This window comes from Caretta caretta, chromosome 15 (genome assembly GCF_965140235.1).
Source record: "Caretta caretta isolate rCarCar2 chromosome 15, rCarCar1.hap1, whole genome shotgun sequence".
Taxonomy (NCBI): domain Eukaryota; kingdom Metazoa; phylum Chordata; order Testudines; family Cheloniidae; genus Caretta; species Caretta caretta.
Window position 1 is genome coordinate 29,608,595 of NC_134220.1, and position 23,863 is coordinate 29,632,457.

Genomic DNA, 23,863 nt, shown 5'->3' on the forward strand with positions numbered 1-23,863 from the left:
GTATCCTTCAATAATTAGGCCATTCTCTTAGTCCATTCAGCAGTCCCTAGGCAACATTCCCTAGGGCCCCTACTGGAGAATATTAGACTACACAACGTAGCCCCTGGCCTTAAGTCTGGTGTAGGGAACTTTTAGGGGCATTTGCACAATTCCAGTGGAACTATTTCCAGTGTTTTATATGCTCTTACTGTGGTTGGAATTTCCAGCAGCTCCAGGCTGGGAGGGCTTGGAGGAGGCATGGAGCTGGTTACTCTGCAAACGGGCTAGCGTGTCACACGTAGACGTCGCCTTGCAATGCTCTAGGTTTGCGTTTCCTTTTATAAAGAGCTCTGAGACCTTAGGAGGAAAGCCCCGAGCGTAGCGGAGTGATCTGGGCTCAAAACGAAATGCAAACAGACTTGGATCCGAGTGTCTAGACTCGTTTTCACACCTCCGGGGTAGCCGTTGTGCCTGAACTCCCCAGCGCCGTGCTGGCCTCACGGAGACGCGGCAAGCGCCGGCAGGGAGCCGCACGGGGCACGCGCGGGGCCGCATCTCCCGGAGGTGCGAGGGGGCCGAAGGCACGCTCACAGCCCCGAGCCTTTCCGCGCTGGGCCTTTGCAAACGCGAACTCCGCGCACGGCCGCGGGGACCGGCCGCAAACAAAACCGCGCCCCGGGCCAGGCCCGAGCGGAGCCGCTTTGCTGCCCGGGGCGCCGCCGGGCAAGAGCCGCGGGCTGAGCCCCGAGCTCCCCCCACCCCCAGGAGCCAGCACGGCGGCGCCCGGGCTCACGCGACGTCAGGGGGCGCGCGGGGGCGGGGATCCCTTCGCGCCCCCCCCCCCGGAGCCCGGCCTCGGTTGCCATGGCAGCCGGCCGCTTGTGAGGTGCGGCCTGGCCTCCTCCCAGGCGCGGGGCGCTGCCCCCGCTGCGGGGTCCCCCCGGGCGGCGCGTCCTCCCCAGGCCCCGCGGGCAGGGTGGGGCGCGGGCTGCCGCTACTCCCCCGCCCCGTGCTACCCTCACCCCGGGGGGGCGGGTCTGGCCCCGGCACGCAGCCGCCGCAGGCGCCTTCCCCGGGCAGGTGAGCCAGGCCCAAGGCCTCCCTGCGCGGCCTGAGGGGGGTCCGCCAAGCGGTCGTTGGCCAGGGACCTGCCAAGCCCCCTGCTCCTCAGAGCTGCTCCCCCAGAGCTCCCCACCTCGGCCTGACGTGGTTTCCATCACATGCAGGGTTTACATCTCGGGGGCTCCCCGCCCCCCCACTACCCACACTGTTCCAGCCCCCCCCCCCGTACTCCCCCTTTCCTTTGAAACCGGGACCTGCCCCATGGCCAGCGCGGGGTGAGGCCCAGGGAGAACCAGGCGGGTTGGTGGCTGCTGCTGCTGGACGTGTCTGGTGTTTCAGTTTTATTTCCAAAGCCCCCCGAGGGACCCCGGCGCGCGGAGGGCAATGCACCGCACCCGTGGGAGGCACGAAGCTAGAGGCCAGGGAGCTCCCTTCACCGTGGGCTTTCTGGGGCAAGGCTGGATTAATATGCAACCCGCTGTCACCGGTGGGCTTGTGAACCAGGCTGTCCAGAGTTAACCCCTAAGTGCGCAGCGCGACAAAAGGGGGGAGTTCAGAGAGCGGCGAGGCATTGATTTTGTGAGAGGAAAGCAAAGCAGCAGGAACCTCTCCGCCCTGGCCACGGGTCTTTGAACAAGATAAGTTCAGGGTTTTCTTGCCTGTTACTTGCACTGTGATCTGTCACTCCTCGCTTAGGGGTTATGGAAGAGCGTTTATTGTTTAACTTCCCACTGACATACCAAGCTTGATTTATTTTTTTTTTTTTTTTTTTTTTTTTTGTAGAAGGGTGGGTGAACTGAGTGGTGAGAGTCCTAGGAGCAGTGGCTTGTACTCCCTTCCAGCTCTGAAAATGTATCTCCGGCCTAGTTTGCATCACAGTCCTGCTCCTCTAATCCTGGGCCTCTCTTCAGGGACTTGTGGTTTTGATAATGTGGCTTAAACAAGGATTAGGATGATACCTTCGGACTCTCTCTCCTCTGTGATCTAAAACAAGATTTTGTCCTTCATACCTTGTTAAAAGCCTTTGATTAGCTACAGTTTATTTTCCTTGCTTAGAAAGGCAATGACGTTGTGAGGATTTATTTCTCCTTATCACATCCTGAGATAAACAGAGAAACTTTAATGGAAATTCAGCTCCCAAGAAGATTAGACCTCCCTGCTGTGTGTTACAAACTTTTCTTTCCAGACAGCAGGCTATTTCTGTCCCAAAAGAAAGCAACAGCTGTCAGGTACCATAGTAAATTAACCACTAGAGGGAGAGTTTGGAATCCCAAAAGTGCAGTGAAAAATTGCACAAGAAGCTGAAGTTGGCTCCTTATCCATGGTCCAGCCCCTTATTCAAAGGCCAAAATTACAAATTAAAATTTACAAATACATCAGTGTAAGATTAAATTTTTAGCAATTTCATCAAATTAATAAGATTGAATCTGATAAAAATTCAGTTTCTAATTAATTAATTTTATTGATTAAAAATCCAGTAAGGAGCTGGCTTTTGATTGGCTGTAAATGACAAACTAAGTTTTGGGTCACCTGAAGTAATGTGTCCCTGTGACCGACAGACTCTTCTGAAGGAGCAAGGACATGGCACTTGTTCACCTGCAGCTTCGTTTTTGAGCAGCATGCCTCCACCTTTCTTCTATATTTTACACAAGACTTGAATAAGGAGCTGGGTTTTGACTGACTGTGCCAAAATGTGTCTCAGGTCACCCCAAGTGAGGTGTCCCCATGTCTGTCAGATTGTTGTGAAGGAGCTTGTATAGTAGTAGGATCAGCATAACACTGGGACATTCACTTGCTGACCCAAAGCTTTGTTCTTGAGCAGTGTGGAGTGAGCTATGATGTGCCCACCCCACTTCCATTTTGTACACAGGACTTGAATAAGGAACTGGGTTTTGACAGATTGTATGTGACAAAAAAGCTTCAGGTTAACCCAAGTGACACATCACTACGACCATTATTTTGTTACGAAGAGCTGGGGATATGCCACTCCCAGAGGTGAACTTTTATTTCTGGTCTGACAAATGTATTACCCCAATTTTTATTTTGCGTCTTAACTAATAAGAAAAATGCAGTATGCAATATGCATGTAAAAAATCAACAAAAGCAGTATTTGGCAAATTTGCTGCAAATGCAGTTGTAATGTTTTCACAGAAATTGTATGATGGTTAGAAATGAAGTCTATGGGAACTTTTGGTTTGTTGTTACATGAGTTAAGGACAGGAAAACTGGCTAAACTGATAGAACCGTGTTTAATTGTGTGACAGATATAAACACATGGCTTATGGTCAGTGTTGTGTCTTGTGCTCATTATGTAACAAAAATAATAAGGGGACACTGCTTGGACACCATTGACTCCCAAATAATCATGTTTACTAACTCTATGCAAAAATACAAGGCCTAGTTGAATGCACACTGCTGCTCTGAGTGGTTTCTGATGGCTTCTAAAACATAGAAAACGGAGTACCACAAGAGTGCTCACAAACTACTTAAATGAATACTACCATATTCTTATATACTACAATTACTGAACCTGCTAGTGTCTTTAGTATTGCTCTGAGATTTGTACAACACCGATGTGTCTTAGTGCACTTTAACAGAATTTGGATAACTCTTTTTGGTGGCTAGAATATCACCACCTTTCCTTTTTAATTCCATCGTAGAAATGCCAGCCTTAAATTTGATTAAGCATGTGGAAACATACAAAATGCTTCCTGGTGTTGTATGTTATCTCAACAACTTTGTACCTATAATGACAACAGCTTTGCTTTAATAAACTCTGTTGTTTATGCAAATAATTTTGATGACTTCTGTTGAACTAAGCAATATTTAAAACATTATTTTAAATATTAATGATTTATTCAAGTTGCATGTAAAAGAGCTACAGAGAGGACAGATGAAGGATTTTTTGGGGGTTGGGGGCATGTCATTTTTGTCTGAATAGTCAGTGAGTGGTGATTGAAAAGAGGCAGGTCATTGCTTTAAGAGGATTCCACTAAAATGCATCTTGTTTTCTTTCAGTTTATTTCCTGTGATGCACAGAAAGATGCAGGGATCACGATTAATGAAATGACATGTACTCAGTTGATGCAATCCATTGCACTTGTTTACTTGGACTATGAAATTATAAAATAAGCAAAGAAGTCATTTATTATAATAAAAAAAAATTTACCTGAGCAGTTGTTGGTGCTGATCACCGGTGACCCCTATATTTAAGCATTCCGAAGGATTTGCATGCTGAGACCCTGTTTTGCATAGAAGGGAAGTTTCTTCATAAATTTCTGCGTAGAATTGCTGCATAATGTGGTGCTGTCTGCCTCTCCATAAGGAGGCTTTTATGGTCTGTACACAACCAGCTACTGCACTAAACTTCCAAGTGGAGAGGAAAACTTCGACAAAGTTGTGTGTGCAAAAGGACCAGTAATGGGGTTTCATAGACTGAGAGATTTTCAGGCCAGAGGGGACCATCTAGTCTGACTTCCTGTATGTTACCAGCAAATTTCATCCAGTTGTTACCCTTGTTGCTGGGCTCAAAACAGCTTCTGTTTGACTAAAATATATCTTCTATAATGCCAAGTATCAGAGGGGTAGCCAAGTTAGTCTGTATCCACAAAAACAACAAGGAGTCCGGTGGCACCTTAAAGACTAACAGAATTATTTGGGCATAAGTTTTCGTAGGTAAAAAAACCCACTTCTTCACTTTTTGTGGGTTTTTTTTACCCACGAAAGCTTATGCCCAAATAAATCTGTTAGTCTTTAAGGTGCCACCGGACTCCGCATTGTTCTTCTAGAATGGCATCCACTTGATTTGGAGACCTCAAGAGACGAAGAATTCATCACTCCCCTTGGTAGTCTGTTACAATGGTTAATCACCCTCACTGTTAAAGATTTGTGCCTAATTTCTAACTTGACTTTGTCTGGCTTCAGCTTCCAGCCATTGGTTCTTGTTCTGCCTTTCTCTGCTAGATGAAAAGCCCTTTGGTGCCTGCTCTTTGTCCACATGAAGGTACTTACACACTTTAATCAAATCTTCTTTTTGATAAGCTACGCAGATTGACCTCTGTAAATCTGTCACTATAAAGCATTTCCTCCAGCCCTCGAACCATTTCTGTGACTCTTTTCTGTGCTCTCTCCAATTTTTCAACATCCTTTTTTAAAATGTGGACACCAGAAGTGGATGCAGTAGTCCCTTCCAGCCTGACATTCTATGATTCTGTGATACTTCTAGTTGAGTTGAATGTCTCCTGGCTCTCTCCCTTCTTGGTCTCAGATCACCTGTCCACTTCTTTGGTTTGTACTCTCACTAATTCCCTTATTGATGATCCCTTCCCTTGTGGTGTCTGTGACCATGATTTCCAAGTCTGGTTGTCCAAGTCTTTGTTTTCTTGGCTGCTGCACAATGTGGCAACTCATGCTTCCAGACCACGTCTTCTCCTCCAGGAAGGTTCCCAGCTTGCATTTTCTATACTAGAAATCTATTCTGTCTTCCAGCAGAAAGGAGAACATAGTACATTCAAAGCAGGTCGCAGCAGTTTGTTCTTTCATCATCCATATCTGCTACCTCTGGTGCAGAGCCATACCTACAACAGGAACAGCCTGTCTGCCACTCCTGTTGACCTGGCAATTGGCTTGTATACAAGCCTCACTGCTCAGCTTCCTTCCTTGGAAACAGGGAGGGAATAACCACTTAGAGACTTCAAACACTGGTTCTGTTCGAAGGGTCCCAGCAACAAAGCTCTCTTTGAGACACAAACAAACCTGACTCAGCTGGTCAGTTCAGGGGCCCAAAGCCAGGGGTGCACACAACATTCTGTGGAGAATAAACAGATGGAACAACGCAACACTTGCTAAGTCCCTCTCCCTGCAAGCATAGGATGCACAGCTTCATCCTCTGAACCTCTCCTTTTGCCCCGCTAAAGGATGTCTGTGCATCTGGAGGGTGAGAAGGACTTGTGACAAGGACCACAGTTTTTCACAAAGAAAATGTTTCAAGTTAGGGAGTTCCATGCCTCAGCTAGGTCAGAATGGTCCTACTGTCAAACTCTGGTTCCTTATTCAGAATGGAAGTGGGGTGGGGGTGTGCTATTTGGCAGGCGATTGCACAGGAGCACAGCTTTAGTTCAGGGAAAGACTTATTCACTGGTTGTGGAGACATGTCACTTGGGGTGACCTGAGACTCCTTTTGTCCCAGTCAGTAGGTCAGTCAAAACCCTCCTCCTTTGCCCGATTGGGATTGGGATGGGGGTGTGACATGTGGCAGCATATTGCTCAAGAATGAAGTTTCGGGTGGGGGAGTTAACATTTCCCAGCTCCTTCAGAACAGTCTGATGGTTGAGGAGGACTGTGGCTTTGGGTGACCTGAGACCTGTTTAATCACCTACAGTCTGTCAAAAAACAGCACCTTATTCAAACTCTATGCCCAATATAGAATTGGGATGAGGGTGTGACATGTGGCAGCCCATTGCGCAGGAACGAAGCTTTGGGTTGGTGAGTGGCATGTCCTGGCACCTTCAGAACAGTCTGTCAGTCACAAGGATGTGTCGCTTGGGGTCATTCAAAACTCATTTTCTCACAAACAGCCAGTCAAAACCCAGCTCCTTATTTGGTTATTTAATAAATAATTAAGTAATCTGTAATTAAAATTTTTATCACATTCAATCATTAATTTGGTGACCTTTTCTAAAAATTTAATCCTACATTAATGCATTTTTAAATAATTTTGGACTTTGAGTAAGGAACTGGGAACCACAAATAAGGGGCTGATACCAAGAATAAGAAACCTACTTCAGCTTTATAAATTGTAGTATATATATTTGTGTAGAAGCCTTGCACGATTAGTAACCAACTAATTTCTCCCACAGAACTATGGGCTTTGATCAAATAATTTTTTAATGTGAAGTCAATTAATCTATAAAACAAAAAAAATGAGGTGGGAGCTTTTGGATTGGACAGTGTTAGGGCTCTGAGTAAATGAAGGCAGAAAAATCTTTGGTTAATAGCCATGCAAAAGAAACTCCTTTTGTTTACTGGAAGTGGACCTTCTACATGTATATTGTCTTTTTAATATGCTACACCTATCAATAACTCTAGATGGCTTGATGCAGAATCCAAATTGAAATCAGTTCATGACCTGATCTGACTTCTTCTGGAACAATAGTAAATAGACCCATATGCACACACAAAAATAAGACCAAACATAGGTCTTGGTCTTATAATTTTAATTAAATGTTAATCATTAAAAGAATTAGATATCTTCAGCTTTTAATTCTGCTGTTCTCTGCCATAGGTTAGCTACAAATGATTTTATGCACAGTGCCAGTTTTACTTATTTTCAGGACTTTTGTGTGTGTGTTTTTAATTAAAACTTTCCACAATGGATCAATCTCCCCTTATTTGTTTATATAATTTTAGAGCAGGCTGAAGCAAAAAATGTTTGTGCTGAGCACACAGCATTAAGCAGTTGTTCATTTTGCATCACTGGGTGACCTTTGTCCCATATAAATCTAATCCCATTTTGGTATGCGACAGAATAACTTGTAGCTGCTCTCCACATGCTTGATGTGGAGTCGTTGTTGGCCTTTTTTTTTTTTTTTTAAACGTGGCTTCGGTAAAAGTTTCTCAAGCAGAACGACTGAAGGAATTTTATTTAATATCAATGTCGCAAGTAAGATGAGCAATTTAATTTAGGGAAACTGCATGAAATGTGAAACCATGCAAAGAACGCAGGTGACATTTGGTGTCTTTAACCCCATAAGGCCTCTGATGATTGGAAATACCAGCAGCCATGGGAAAGTTACCAAAATAATCCTCTATGTGCATATGGCTTTGGTCAGATGGGCTGTTCGGTGTGGGCCATGCATTACGAAAGTAGTTTGGGTTTTCTGTTGCATGTTTTCAGATCATTCTAGTTCTGGAGATACTTAAATATCTAGCCTGGCTTTGAATTTCAAACAAACCATGGAAAATTGGGAATCCGTTAAGGTAAACTTTGTGTTAGGAAGCATAGCAAGTGCCTAAGTATATATATTGCTGCACTGTCTGTCATTCTTACTAGAGGATTATTAACTCTCTTCAGTTGGTTAAATGCTAATAAGCTTCTTTTGTACAGCCGGGATTGGTTATAATCTAAAATTTATGTTCATCACAGCCTCCACTGCCAAATACAGTCTCCGATGCTCAACCTCTAGTTCAGTAGCCTGACAAGGTACAATAAATATTTAGTCTTCAAGAACTGTGTAATGCTGAAAGCAGAGTCTGGCAGTCATGAAACAAAGGGCATGTGTGAAGATCCAGAGACCAGATAGGATGGTAAGTGGCTTAATTGTAATGGAACTAATATTGCTATTTAAAAATTAATATGGCTTATGTGGAAATAGAAGCAGATCTGTGCAGGGAGATAATGTGATTGTTTGCCAGTGTGGGTTGAATCTGGCTTCTTGGAATCCTATGGTCATGAAGAAGAACTGATAATGGGGCTGGATGTTCCTTACTTGGATCTAAACTGAGCATTACGACCTTATTTAAAAAGAAAAGGAGGACTTGTGGCACATTGGAGACTAACAAATTTATTTGAGCACAAGGTTTTGTGAGCTACAGCTTACTTCATCGGATGCTGTAGCTCATGAAAGCTTATGCTCAAATAAATTGGTTAGTCTCTAAGGTGCCACAAGTACTCCTTTTCTTTTTGCGCATACAGACTAACACGGCTGCTACTCTGAAACCTGACCTTATTTAAATGGATTATGTTACGCTGAACTCTTACAAAAGCTGTTTAAAGATCAAATACTGAATGTTTTAAATGCTATGTAGAGTTTTGAAAGCCCAGGTCTGAATATAAAAACTGCTTACTTTTAAAGTGACATCCTAAATGTTGCATTGGTATGTTTTTTCAGCTGTTGATTGTAATAGTCTTCTAGCTGTTACAATGGGTGCATTTGTTTTCTGCCCCTTAAGGCCCAGATCCTGCAAACGCTTGTGTACATGCTTACTGTTGCTACTGAAATAATGAGACTACTCATGGAATTTATTTATTTAGCTTTAGATAAAAAGAATCCAAGGCTCTAAGTGCCATAAGACATCATCAATAATCCAGTAATATCTCAGCACCATTAAAATAATGATTTCAACAAAAACTCAGCTAGACAATCATGTATAGCAGTGATTCCCAAACTTGTTCTGCTGCTTGTGCAGGGAAAGCCCCTGGCGGGCCGGGCTGGTTTGTTTATCTGCCGCATCTGCAGGTTCGGCCGATCGCGGCTCCCACTGGCCGCGGTTCGCTGCTCCAGGCCAATGGAAGCTGCTGGAAGCGGTGGCCAGTATGTCCCTCGGCCCACACCGTTTCCAGCAGCTCCCACTGGCCTGGAGCAGCGAACTGCAGCCAGTGGGAGCTGCGATCGGCCGAACCTGCAGACGCGGCAGGTAAACAAACCGGCCCAGCCCGCCAGGGGCTTTCCGTGCACAAACGGCGGAACAAGTTCGGGAACCACTGATGTATAGAAATGCCTTTCCACCCCTTCATTGTTGGGAACAGCATGCCTGCTGCCCTCTCCAAAAACCAACCAAACAGGTGGCTTTAGCCAGCATGCGCAGAAGGTCACCAAATTTGGGCTACATTGGACCAAATGGGGGAGAAGTTCCAGATTCCTGGAGCCCTTGTAGGGTAGCTGGCAATCTACTTCTCCTTCTCTTTTGGAGCGAGAGAGATCCAGCTAAAGTGTCCCTGCTAACCACAGCTGTGAGTGTTCCCTTATTACATGTGTTAACTACTTATGCAAAACAATTTGTTCCACTTTGTAGTTAGCTGTGGCACTCTTGAGTACCTTTCCCAGCCCTGAAAAAGAGTTCTGTCGAAAGGTTATCTCTCTCACCAACAGAAGCTGGTCCAATAAAAGATATTATCTCGCCCACCTTGTGTCTCTAGTATCTCGGGACCAATATGGCTCTAGCAACGCTGCAGACCATAGCTATGGCAGCCTGGCCTGGGGAGAGGGGTGGTTGCTCAGGTAGGTTTGTCCAGGCCATTTAGGGCTCTATAGGTCATAAACAACACCTTAAAGTCCATCTGAAGATGGATGGGCAGCCAGTGCTGATCCAGGAGCACTGGTGACACATGCAGCGGTGTCTCAATGGGAGCAGTCTGTACTGACTTCGTGTCTAAATGATTCTGATGCTGCTTAGCCCCATGTAGAGTGCATTGCCGTAGTCTAATTTTGAGGTAACAAAGGCATGGGTGACAGTGGCAAGGTCAGTATCCAAAAGGAAAGGTCACAACCTCCTAGCCAGGTGGTAAAAAGCTGGTTGGATTCCTGCTGTGATATGGCCATCAAACAGCAAGTTGGGGTCTAAAATCACTCCGAAGTTGTGAACCCTAGTAACTCATGATGGACATGCTCCCTCAGTCTAAAGGACTGAGATTACCTCTGCCATCTCCTCTGGCTGCTTCCCCTAGCCCACCACCATTAACTCCGTTTTTGTCTGAGTTAAGCTTCAGCCAGCTTGCCCTCATCCATCCCCCAGTCTCAAGTAGATGCTTGCTGAGGTGCTGAACTGCGTTGTCCAAGTCAGACAAGCAGGGGCGCTAGGGATGCGGCAGCACCTGTGGCTTAAAGTAATAATAGCAACTGAATGTGTGGCTCCCGTCACATGTAGGGTTACAGTTTTGTTGTGGCTTTCACTGTCTAAATTGTTCTCGTGCCCCTGCAGATGGGGTAAAGACAGACAGCTGGGAGTCATGAGCCTACTGACAACACTGCAGCCCAGGCCTCCTACCCGCCCCATACACACGTTGAATGGGAGGGCTGGCAGGACGGTGCCCTGTGGAATCCTACACTTCAGAGCTCTCAGAGTAGAGTTGAGCACATGCCCATGTGTTGATAGGAGCAGGGCCTGCGTTTCTCCCAGACCTCACTCCTGTTTGTTTCTGCTCAGTTTTGAAAAGTAAAGCAACAAGGGAATTGTTGCTTTTTCAGCAGCACCCCTGGTGGGCCTGACACTTTGGAGATGATACCCCTGCCTCAAGACAGCTCCATCGTGGGAGGAGCTGAACTCCTGCCTCCCTTAGTGATGTCCATGGGGCTGGAGGGTGCTTGGCACCTCATGGGGTTGGGCCCTTAGTTGGGCATGGGAAAAGCGGGGGGCAGGGATAAAAAAGCAGGGGAAAGGGAATGGGACATGAAGAATGAAGCTTACATAAAATAAGGGCATGAGGTTTTCTTTGTGCCACTTGTGTGCCATGTGTCTTTCTTTTGGATTTAGTGTCAGCAGGCAGAGAGGAGCATGTTTGCATGGGAAGAGAGGGGTATCCGTTCAGCACAGGCAGGAAACCAAGCCAGGCAGGCTTAGGAGGAGAACTGAAGAGACTGTGGGAGACCGTACTATCAGCTAGCTGGGTTCTGGTGTATTTTGTGGGGTATGGTCTTTTTGCTACCTAACACAGATAAGGAAATGTACTTCTTAGTCTTGAGGTGCAAATCCAAGGATTCCTTATTCTGTTGTCTGCATACATCGTATGTGAAAGTGATCCTGGTCTGGGGCAGCAACCTTCAGAGATTGGCAGGGCCCTTGTTTTGTGTCTGGATTTTTCCATTTTAGTTTGATTACCCTTTACAGAAAACCTCCTGGTTTGATAGAAACATAGGAGTAGCCTTCCCAGATCAGAGCAGTAGTTCATCTAGTCCGGAGTCTGGTCTCCTCCTCCAGGGGCAACACCAAATGCTGCAGAGGATGTTACCAGAAACTCCATAACAGAATAACCTGCCAATAAGCACTTTAATATACAGATTTTAGTCCTTTCGTGTGGTGACGTCTGTGTGGAGCCTTGCTGTCCTATTTAAATAAGTATTTCCAGGATTAACCCTTGTCTGTTGCCTTCTCATCTGTGAATGCAAAACTGCGAGGATGAGCAACAGCAAGGTCCAGTGGATTTGGGCCTAACGTAGAGTGCAACTTCTTTTTCCATAGCTGCCACTGACCTGCTATATGACCCTGGGCAAGTCACTTCATCTCTCTGGGCCCTTGGTTTCTTTCCCACTCTTTGTCTGTATTGTCTTTTTGGTTTGTGAACTTTTCGGGGCAGGGACCATCTCTCTCCATGTGTTTGTACAGTGCTCAGCACAATGGGCATCTAATCTCACCTGGGGCATCCAGGTGCTACCACAGTACAGATAGTTAACAGTAATAACAATGCTAACTTGCAGGGCAGATCTTGTTAATAGGTAATTACTATAAATTGTCCTGCTGGACTAGAGAGCTCTGAGCCCATCCCTGTAATGTCCATGAGACACTGTGTTCCTTCCTAGTGTGCTAACTTGTCAGCAGCACGGTGGACCAGGCACCAGTCATTGGCTGTCACAGAATATTTTTACAGGATCGGTGTGTCCTGTTTTAAAAATAAACCACATCAGCTTTGCCTCAACACTCAGCGTAATAGAGTCTTTGACATTAGACAGCAGTGGGAGACCATTGTCCCGTGACAGAGGATTTTTCTTTTAAGTTACGATCTCTTTCTCTGATGTTTATAGGGATCTTTTCAGCCAAGAGGAAACTGACATTGCAGGGAAAATTGACTTTGCACAAGGTTCTGTCAAGTACACAAAATGAACAAGCTTAAAAAAACCTAGAGGGAAATAATTTTTCTGCTAACGTCTTTCAGTTCTAGTGATCTTGGATGGCGCTAGTGACTAGGGGACTCCCAGTTTTCAGGGAGAAATGTGATTTTATATTTTTCCCATCCAAAATGACTGTGTCCCTTTCTAAATATGGCTACACCAAAGTCCTTGTAGATGATCTTTCATAATAGCCCACAACTGGGGGTGTTGGCTTAGGATTTGATGTCAAAGTGAATGCACATTTGCTGCTTCCATAAGTCTCGTAAACTTATTCGACTGTCACGTTTCTGTGGGGAAAAGCCAGGCTGTTGACTTGTATTAGTCTATTAGGCATATCTAGGAGAAGCTCAATGCATAGTACCAGTCAGCTCTTGCCAAGGTTCTGTTTTTAGGAAGTAAAAATAGCTTGTGCCGTAACAGTGTCTTCAGTTTAGCTATTGCCTGTAAGTACATTGCAGTGCTGAATGAAGGACCAAGCAAAGAGATTTGTCAGAAGGATTTTGTGGATAAAAGATAAGGTAGTTGGCTGCTTTTGGTATTGAATGTTCTTTGAGTGTTAGAAATATAACTGAAGATCTCTTAACCAGCATTATGCTTCTGTTATTATTTTTCACAGGATCTGTGTGCACAGGGGTGATAGGAGGGAGGTCTGCAAGGTCTGGCTGCTGGCGGCTGCGTTTCGTTCTGTTAATCTAACATACACCACTAACAAACAGCTAACAGAGAATAGTGCTGGCTCGAGGAGCAAGGGTCTCTGGTTTTGGAGCAAGGGGGATCTGATTTCTATCCTTACTGCTATAATACAATTCCTAGTGCTCTGGGAGGATACATATTGGTCGTCTTGACATCAGCTGTGACCACAGAAGTTTTACAGTATTGTTTGATCCTGTGGTAGCATTTGGAATCCAACCAGTCTTTCTCTGTTAGAATAAGGCAGTCCCAGTCCACTTGCAGCCTGTTAGCATTAGCTGAATAGATTGTGACTTCTATACATATGCATTTCTTCTTCTTTTAGGGTTTCTGAATGGTACTGCTGGCCCTGTTGTCCTGTCTGATTTTGCTATGGTTTGTTTGGATCGAAATGGCAAATTCTCAGCCCATTAACCAGTTAAATTCAGAGACTGAGAGATCCAGTCCAGAGCTGCCAGCAGCCTCTGAAGACGAAGAGCAACCTTCAAAAGGATCAACATGCCAACTGCAGGAGAGGGCTGTACCAGCACTCCAGTCCACAGGGCCTGCTCAGACTTCACTTACCTCTGGACAAGTGTTCGTGGATGCCTTTCAGCAAGCAGCAAGTACGCTTTGGCAACACAAACTTCCAAATCTCCCTTCTTCCCCTGACGTGTCAGAGCCGGTACAAGATGTTCCAGAAAACAGTTTAACAGGGCCTTTATATCAAGTTGCGCTTCCTTCATCAAAGCAGCAGATGAAGCTAAAGAAGTCCATCTCCAGAGGAAACCAGGAGCAGTTTATAGAAAACACTCAGGTACAGCTCAAAAGGCAAGCAATGGCAAAATTTGTCCTGGGCTCTTTTGAAGATAACTCGTCTGATGATGAGCTGGTATCTGGATCCTTTAAAGTCACTAGCAGAAGTAGCGTGGTGAGCGTTGGTTCCTCCTCCTCTTTTGAGTCCTTTTCGCTAATATCACTGTCAGAGACTGGATCTTCTTCCACAACCATGAGGTAAAGAGCCTTGAGATTTATTTCCAGCTTCTTTTGCTCAAAGCTATTTGTAAATAAGTGAGGGGGAATGTGGGAAGTAGGAGTCGGTGTATAAAATTAAAAATTACCCCCCAAATCCCACCCCACTCCCATTTTACTGAAAATTGCTCTTTTTCTTTTAATGAAATTTTGTTTTTAAAAAGAAGTGTTTTATTTTCTGTTAACACAAGTCGGGTGCTGGAGTTTGAGTAGAACCTCGCTAATCCACACTTCGCTGGTCTGTGCATTTTAGAATTTTGCCCCCAAACATCAGGCAGTCCCTGCCCGCATCTTAGCCAAGGTTTAAAAGAAGAGCCAGCGCTGTTGCAAACTTTTTAAATCTAAACCTGAGCTACACTTTGCAGCAGCGCGTGTGCTATTCTTTGTGAAATTGGGGCCTCACTCAATAATTTGCAATTGTCAGTGATTCCTAACAGTTGTCCTGGTCACTAGTGCAGATTTGCAAGGTTATGCTTGGAGAGGCTATTTATGTATATTACAACATTGCAATGTCCAACTTGCTGATGCATTAAATCTATTACTAAGTGGACTGGGCAGGTGAGGGATTAATAATGGGATATGAAACTGCAGAGTGTAGTCTGCCCAAACTTGACCCCTTCATGATAAGCCTTTAGGTGTACATATAGTTGGGGTTTTGAGGGGGCTTTCAGGTGAGCATGTAGGAGTATTTAGTACCCCTGTTTGAATTAGAAATGGGCCTGGATCCGGATCCTTGATCTAAAGAGGCCCCTAGCTGTGATCCTGATGCACATGTTGCTTCTCAGACCCATCTCTACTTTGAACTAAATGCCACCATGCACAGTATGTTGCTGATTTGGCTTCAAAATGGATATATAATAATAAACTCAGTGCAGCTGTTTGAGGTGGTGTAGCCCCAAGAACTGTGTTCAGTGTCTGTGCAGAGAGTTTTCACCTCTCTGCATGTGTTGCATACGTGTCATGGGAGCAGAGGTGCCTGAACAGTTCTGAAAGCACCTTATTCATGCTCAGACAGTGTCCCAGCCAAGCAGCTACACTTCACCAGTGTCAGCCCGCTCTTGCCAATGAGCACTTCTGTGACTTTTGTCTGAAGAGGGGACTTTTGTTTGATTAGAGAGTTGCAGCTTGGATGCAGCAACTAGAGAGGTCATCCTAGTTCTTGCTCTTACATGTCAAGAGGAAAAGATTTCAGCTGAATTAAGGAACGTAAAATGAGAGAAATAATACAAGGTGTATTTTAACCCTTGGACTGTGATGGGGGATGTAATTTGATAAATCAGCTTGACCCTGAGTTGCCCTGCCAACCTTTGTAGTTTTACAATCGTGTATGTGCGCTGACTGTGCAAAGGAGAGAAGAAAGTGACTATACACAAAGTTCTGTCAAAAGCACAAAGGAAACGTTGCAAAACATAGATTTTTTTTCTTCTAATCTTTCCAAGGTTGTTATAACAGATATTTATTGTCTGTTTAAAAATATCAGATGTAAATGTGCTTTTTTTTTTTTTTTTTGGTCCATTGGATGTGCCCCTTTAAACACAGTCACTAAAGTTAAAATCAGATCACTTCTTTTTCTCCCCTGCTTTTTCTTTCATTTTGGTTTTTCCCTTGTGTGCTTGTTGTGAGGTGGTGGTTGTTTTTTCTCTCTCCAAGTACGCCATCTGTTGGTATGTGCAAACGTTGCTACCTTGTCACTGCCAATAGTCACCACATGGGCCAAAAATTTGCCCTCAGTTACCCTCATGCTAGCCTCACTAGTGGCGTTGCATGGAGGTAACTAAGAGCAGAATTTCTCTCACTGGTGGGAGGATAAGACCATATTTAATAGAGGGGAACATCATCATGTATGTTACACTTACCTTAGAGTTTATCTGTATGGTGTAAAAAGAAAAGGACTTAGTCTCTAAGGTGCCACAAGTACACCTTTTCTTTTTGCGAATACAGACTAACATGGCTGCTACTCTGAAATCTGTATGGTGTATTTGTTTTGCTCAGTAACTGCAATTTTATTTGGATGACGTATCAGCATGATTTTTAGACACATTAAGCACACAGAATGAGTGCACAGTTAATGGCAACTTCATGTGCAAATATGGTGATTGCATATGTAATGCCACCAGACCCTGGTCAGCGGTGAGCAGGATCTAACCTGGGACCTCTGTACATGAGCCTCTTCCGCGTGAGCTAAAAGCCAACTGGCTCTTAGCTAAGGCTGTAGAGCAGACTCATTTAACTCTCTCTAAGTGGTCTTGGTGCCACTAGATGGGACAGAACACCACACCTGGAAGTTGTGTGTGTTATACATATACAAATGTGCCTAGAAAAGCGGCAAAGAGTCCTGTGGCACCTTATAGACTAACAGACATATTGGAATATAAGCTTTTGTGTGTGAATACCCACTTCATTGGATGCTCCAATACATCTGTTAGTCTATAAGGTGCCACAGGACTCTTAGTCTGGATCTGTAAAAGTGGCAAACACGGCTATCACTCTGAAATGTGCCTAGTTAGCCATTTCCCCCTGCAGTTCCTAACTTTTTTTTTAGATTGGTACACAGTTGTGTTAATATGCTTCATGCCTACGTGTTCTGAAAGTCTAGTCCCAACTGAGCATTATGGAATTTTAAGGAACTATTTTCAGTAATTATTCTAAATAAATTCGCAATGTGCTGTCGGGGGTAGGAGACCTTTATACTCTCCTACCAGCATCACTTAGGGAGATTTGGGCAGGAATAATTTAAACTTTTTTGCCCTTTTAAACTCAGGTAGAAATACAGCCTTGTACTTAACTGTGTTATTCCCTGTCTTTGGACTACACCAAAAGTAATATTTAATTCAGAAATTTCCAACATTATTTGACTCTCTGTTTTGGGCTGGAGGGGCTGGGGAGAGGGATGTTACTCAGACACTGTAATGAGTAAATGAAGGCTACCTGCCAGGACCATTTCTCTGCTTTTTCACTTTGTAAACGCGTGGTTTCTGAGTGTGTTGAAATGACTACTGGCTGTTAATAAATGAATTGTATCCCTTTAAGGAATAGCAATAAGGTGACCTGGGGCTGAGCTAGCCTTGAGCAAAGGGCTGTTTTCCTTACATCTTGGATCAGCAGATTATAGCGGTTGTGCAGGGTTTGCTTGCTCTTTAGCTGCTGAATTGTTTCATTTGGTGTCCTTTAGAGGTAAGAGCTTTTAAAACTCTAAATGATAACAATATGCAGATGTGAGTGTTGGTGAACTGCTTGTGACCCAAAAGTGGGAGCATGTACCTTAAGTGATCACAGTGTTTGACTGTCTGGTGAAACTTGGGGCCTGATCCCGTGAGGTGCTGAGCATCCTCCATTTCTGTTGAATCCAGGAACCACTCCTTGCCAGGTCAGGTGCTTAGAATAAAGAGTCGCTGCTAGGAAAGGGGTCATTCATGTTAGGCTTTTATTTCACCTGTGTGTCATGCTGAGGGTCTGGGATCCCAAACAAGTTACTTTTGTGTGTGATCTTCGGTGACAGGCTGTGTCCCTCATTCTTATCCGTGGAGATGGCCAGGCAGAATTTTATCTGCTGGCACCACTGCTTGGGGAAACCATCACTATCCTTCCTTCGGCAGCAAAGGAAACTGCCTTTGCTAGTGGAAGAATCATAAAGCAGAGTAAAAATGTTTACATGTACAAATGTGGGAGAAGGTGTGTGAGGCCTGGTGGCTGGGCCAGGGAGTTGGGATTCCTAGGATCTGTTCCCAGCTCTGTCACCAGCTGCCTGTGATGACCTTGAGCAGGTTCACTTCATCTTCCTGTACCTCAGTTTCTAATGATGCAGATCTAACTTGCAGGCAGGGTTATGAGGATGAGTGAATTGGTGTTTGTAAATTATCCTGAAATCCAGAGAGGAAAGCTGCTGGTGTTAATGGGATCAAATCCACAGCCCTCCTTGGACAAAACAATCAAGAGCAAGAGCTGCAGATTTGGCCCTATCTGTTACATATTATTTAATAACGTGTATTTCTAAAGAGCTTCTTGCTGAGGCACTTGAGGTGCTGAGCAAATGAATGGGACGTGAGACAATTAAAACAGCTTACAAACTAGATGGTGCTGTTATTGCAGTAAAGTGCAGATTATGTGCTTGGAACAAAGTGCCCTCATTTTAAAAAAGAGGGGTCTTGCCTGGGGTTTGGTCTTAACACTTTGGGTTGCCTATTGCTAAAAAGTGAGACTGATTAAGATGTGTGGCGAGTCAGAGGGGGTGGGTGGGATCCATACCCTTGTGGCCGCTAGAGCAAAAGCCTCCTTGCTCATCCACCTTATGCGTAAAGAGGGAAGGCACATGCAGTGGCATTACCAGAGTGCTGATCCTCCCCAGGCACCTTGCCAGCAGGGCTGATGCTGTCTCTACGGTGACCTATATCAGCCCTGATGCTGCACCATTCACTTCAGTGCGCGCAGGATCCAGGCCCCAGGGCATGTAGGATGGGTGCAATGTGCTCACAGCCGCTTGCAATAGCGTTTGTTCCTCTTCCACAGCCTGAGAACAGGGACATGGGTAGGAATAACTTTCCCTGTCACACGGTGAAGGGTTCATTAATTTAACCCCCTCTCAGTGCTGAGCATCCAGCTTTTCAGTATATCTGGGAGCAGACTAGCCATGAAACAATGAATCAGATAGACCTATCTGTATTCGTTTACCAGGAAGGGGAGCTTGCTCTTCAGATAAGGCACTTTGCTGTGTCAGTGCTTTTCAGTTTCTAGGGCTGGGCTTGCTGTGAAGGTGGGATCTGGAGTCAGACATGGACTCCTGCAAGGTGTTTGATTGGGGTTTGGACCCAGAGTGACAGTTCAGGCCCCACTCTGCCCATTGCATCTGTTCTCGCCCTGAATGTAAATTGTCATTGACATGAGCTGGCCCCCTGCTCTGATATGAGCCCGTTATACATGATAAGGCTGATAGGAATAGATTGCAGCATGAAACAAAAATAAAATCCAGTCTTTCAAATCCCTATTCAAACCCACTTCTGCCATGATGCCTGGAAGAACTTAACCAATGTTTCATGGCTAAGCTAGGCAGAGGTCTTCATTTGTTTATGTAATTATAACATTTGCTAAAAGGTAGCAAATGACATTGTCCATAACATCATATGGACTTGATTCTCTTTCTCTCCTGCCCTTTGTATGTCGTCCTTTGTCTTGGTCTGTAAACTCTTCTGGGTGGAGACCATGGCTAGCTGTGTTGGTGCACCACATTGGAAACACCTGCTTTGATGCAAGTTTATGTCACTTGAATCCAGTCAGGAAATGCAAATGTTCAGACTCCAGATCAAGGTGATGTCTCTGCCTTTACACATACACTATAGTAGGGTAGAGTTGGGTTCCTCCCCCTACTCCCACCCCATCCCTATTTCGATTTTGCAAAACAAAACTCTGGCCTCTGTAGGTGTCTGGTAAAGGTGAAACTGCTACTGTTGCTTTAAGAGAGAAGTGAATGGAGGCAGCCCGAGGTCATTTCAGAAAAGTTTCTAATCTGTGCCACAGGGTGCTGCTAGAGAGTTCGCTGTTATTACGACTCTAGCTGCCTGGGGAAGGGGAAGAAAGACGGAGAAATGGAGGAGGAAGAGGAAGCCCCCGGGATGGACTCTGCAATGGGACCCTAATCACACATTGAATTCCAGAATGGAGTGAGAGGATGGGTCCAGCCTCAGCTGGTTCCAGTGTTTGAGAAGGTTGGCACCAGGGGCAAAAGAAATGTTCTGCCTTGGGTACCTTGAAAAGGGGATCAGGACTTCAAGGCAGAATGTAAATTGCTGAGCAGCTGCAACTTTTCTCTGCTTAGCAAAACAACAGGCCGCTGCTGCTCCTTTCCGATATGCTTCTAGGGTTTTTCTTTACCAGGTTCCTAGTTCTAAGTGTAGTTCCAGCTATGAATCCTTGTACTTGTTGAGATGCGTGCAGAGAAGCACTCCTTGAAAGTTAGCGGTAGCCAGGCATTGTTCCCTAACATTGTCTCCTGCACACTGCATTGTTGTTTTTATTTTCTCATTGAAATGTGAAAGTTAATGAATGTTTGTCCAGTGATTTGAATTTATAGAGCAATCCATGTACTTAGGGAGATTAAGGCAGCAGATTTTCTTATGCAACTTTTTCTCTTTAGTTTTCTGAGTGTGGTAGTGAGTTATATCTGGTTTGTTTGTTTTTTTTCCCTGCACAGTGAAAAATATTTTTGTGGCATTTAATTTTTTTTTCTGCGTTTGTGAGAGCTGCTGTCAGATTAAAAATAAATTATTTGAAAAACAAACCCAACTTCCCTGTACTACCTGTTCATTTATTAAAGCTAAAATCTTGTAAAACGAAACTTTTTTATAGTTTGTTTTCTTTGAATTTCAGGCATCTGGGACAATGAAAAATGAACTGGTCAGTTTCTCTTTAGATACTGGGTTGTCGTCATGTTGTCCTGCTCTAGCATTGCACTGCATTGCTTGGGTTCTACCCAGTGCGGGCTGGGGTTGATGTTGATACAGTTCTTACTGAAATATAAGAGTATTTTGGGGGTTTGGGAGAGGGAAGGGAAGGGAATCTGTGCACTTTAGCTTTATTGTTGAGTTAGCAACCCATTCATAACTTTATTGCAAACCTCATTATTTGGTGCTTTTTCTTAAAGCTCCACCTCCTGGAGTTATTTTCTTATGTGAGAATCTCTGATTTCATTGGGGGAAGGGTGGGGAGTACATTTCTAGCCTGTAAGGTTGCAGGAAAAAAAACTTAAAAATATGAGCTCTGGATTCTCAAAATCCAGAAGGCAATTAAAAGAACCCAGAGTGTAGTATTTTAAAAAAATCGTGGCATTTGTAAGCCACTCTTATGACTTTTGAATGCTTGCGGTTGACACTCCTCGGATAAACAATCTGAATATCTGGTCTTTAAAGCTATTTGTAGCCTTTTGATCATTAGCATTAAGTACTAAAGGATTCCCATCCATGAAATTTACAAGAGACTGTTGTCTGAACAGGATTTGCAAAGGAAGGGGTTCAGTCCTAGAAAGCCCTTGCAAATGAACTTCTTGACTGGAGTTAAAGTGAGTACAAATTGCTCCTATGAGTAAAGGCTCTGACAGTGGGGAGGCAGCATTCTGCCCACTATTGCAGTATTTAGTGACTGATAGGAAAATGAGATTGATTCTGTCAATGTGTTTGATTTCCTGTTCAGAACTACATGCTTGTTTTTCTTATGTGTCCTACGCACAAAGAGCATAATTTATTTGATTGTTGCATGCTGATTTCATGACTAGCAAGTGCTCTGACTCTACAGTCTGATCTGCGTGGGCAGGGCAATGCTTACTTCAAAGTGCCTCTCTGGCCCAGGAGGTCATTTCTTGCTTCCATGGAAAAAACAACAAAGTATGCAGCAGAGAAGCAGGATGGTCTTGTAGATTGAGCATCTGGTCATTGAGGAACTGGCAGCTGGTCCCAGCACTGCTGTTGATTTGCTGCATGTCCCTTGGGCAAGTCACATAGCATCTCTGTGCCGGAAGGAAGGTGTGCACTTAAAACACTGCAGCGCTTCAGTGAAGATGCTCCTATGTTGATAGGAGAGTTTCTCTTGTTGGTGTCGCTAATCCACCTCCAGGAGAGGCAGTAGCTATGGGAGAAGCCCTGCATGTCTTACACCAGTGGTTCTCAAACTTCTTTTTTCGCAGACCACTGAAAATTGCTGAGGGTCTCGGCGGACCACTTAATGATCTTTCCAAATGTTGTTTGTATCATTAGCTAACTGTTGTAAAGCACTTTGGATAAAAGTGCTGTATAAAAAAAACCTTAATAATTAACGCTCCCCCCCCCGCCACAAATAAAAGCACTCAACTCGTATTTTACTATCAGTAGTCTTCCCTTTCTAATGTGATGGTTGTGCCCTCTCTCCCCCCGCCATGGCAGCCCCTGAGCTGGGGCTGGGAAGGAGGGGGAGGGGGGTGTCTCTCCCCTGCCATGGCAGCCCCAGAGCTGGGGAAAGTTGCCTCTTTTTCTGGCCGCCACAGCCCCCTCTTCTCACCCCACTACCCCCTGCCACCTACCCTGTATTTCCCCCAAGGCCACCACCTCACTTTACATGTCCAGGCACCTAATTAGTGAAGCCATGCCTGCATGGCTCCACTGATTAGGTGGAAAGAAAAGGAGTACTTGTGGCACCTTAGAGACTAACCAATTTATTTGAGCATGAGCTTTCATGAGCTACAGCTCACTTCATCGGATGCATACCGTGGAAACTGCAGCAGACTTTATATACACACAGAGAATATGAAACAATACCTCCTCCCACCCCACTGTCCTGCTGGTAATAGCTGATTAGGTGGGTTGCCCTTCATTCTCCCGTGTGCGGCCACCCAGGCACGCACCTTAGAGGGAACTATCCTCAGACCGCCTGAATGGAGCTCGCAGACCACAGTTTGAGAACCTCTGTCTTACACCATGGCTTAGATGGTTAAAACTGTGTTACTCAGGGGATGTGGTTTTTTTTCCTCACCCTTGAGCAAAGTAGTTATACCTGGGAAAGTTTATCATGTAGACCTGGCCTCAGGCTCCGCTTTTGTGACTTGGAGATAAGAAAGGCCTCCCACATAGCGGGGTGGTGAGGTTTAATAACTGTTTGCAAAGTAATTTGAGACCCTTGTGTGAAAGATCACAAGTAGGTGAAAAGTGTGATTTATAGTAAAAGTATTTGTGTCTAGCTGTGTCTGTTCCTACTGCCCAATTGCTGCCTGATGTTATTGAATTCATGAGTGTTTAGTTTCCTCTCTGTCCCTTCTAAAATACAGCTTGCACCTTCCTCCTTTTACTCCCTCACCCCACTTTTTAGCTTTTACGCTTTTGATTTCAACAATGCCCATTTCTCAGAAGCCAAGCTGTTCATTATACCATATGCAGTGTAGCTGTAGCCGTGTCAGTCCCACTATATTAGAGACACAATGTGGGTAAGGTAATATGTTTTATTGGACCAGCTTCTGTTGGTCAGAGAGACAAGCTTTTGAGCTATACAGAGTTGTTCTTCAGGGCTGAGAAATGTATTCAGAGTGTCACAGCGAAATACAAGGTGGAACAGATTGTTTAGCATAAATAGAAAAGGAGTACTTGTGGCACCTTGGAGACTAACCAATTTATTTGAGCATAAGCTTTCGTGAGCTACAGCTCACTTCATCAGATGCATACCGTGGAAACTGCAGCAGACTTTATATACACACAGAGAATATGAAACAATACCTCCTCCCACCCCACTGTCCTGCTGGTAATAGCTTATCTAAAGTGATCAACAGGTGGGCCATTTCCAGGAACTGAGATCAGCTGCTGACTGGGTCAGATGGCAGCAGTAATAGAGAAGACTAAGTGATGGGGCTGAGCAAGGGACAGAAGCAAGACAGCAGGGTTGGAGGGATTTTATTGTATTCCTAATAGGATCTTATACACAACTCCCTGACAGGCTGGAGCAGCAAGCCCTAGACTGAAATAATTCTGCCATAAGCTGCTGTTATCGGCCAATCTCTCTGAAGGCACAGT

General features: G+C 44.7%; 1 protein-coding gene across 9 annotated transcripts in view; it reads left to right on the forward strand.

Moving 5' to 3' along the window:
• The first annotated feature begins 366 nt into the window (after positions 1-366).
• ACACB (acetyl-CoA carboxylase beta) overlaps positions 367-23,863 on the forward strand; it is an 84,204-nt gene continuing 60,707 nt past the window's right edge. The window contains exons 1-2 of one of the 9 annotated variants that reach the window (XM_075120116.1): positions 367-543; positions 13,660-14,327. In XM_075120116.1, coding sequence (XP_074976217.1) covers positions 13,669-14,327 — 659 coding nt within the window. In that variant the 5' untranslated portion in view covers positions 367-543; positions 13,660-13,668. Of the gene's footprint in view, positions 544-1,029; positions 1,060-6,747; positions 8,347-13,068; positions 13,163-13,659; positions 14,328-17,446; positions 17,520-19,889; positions 20,045-23,863 lie in introns of those variants that run through there. The other 8 variants (XM_075120115.1, XM_075120119.1, XM_075120118.1 and 5 more) reach the window with 8 other exon arrangements.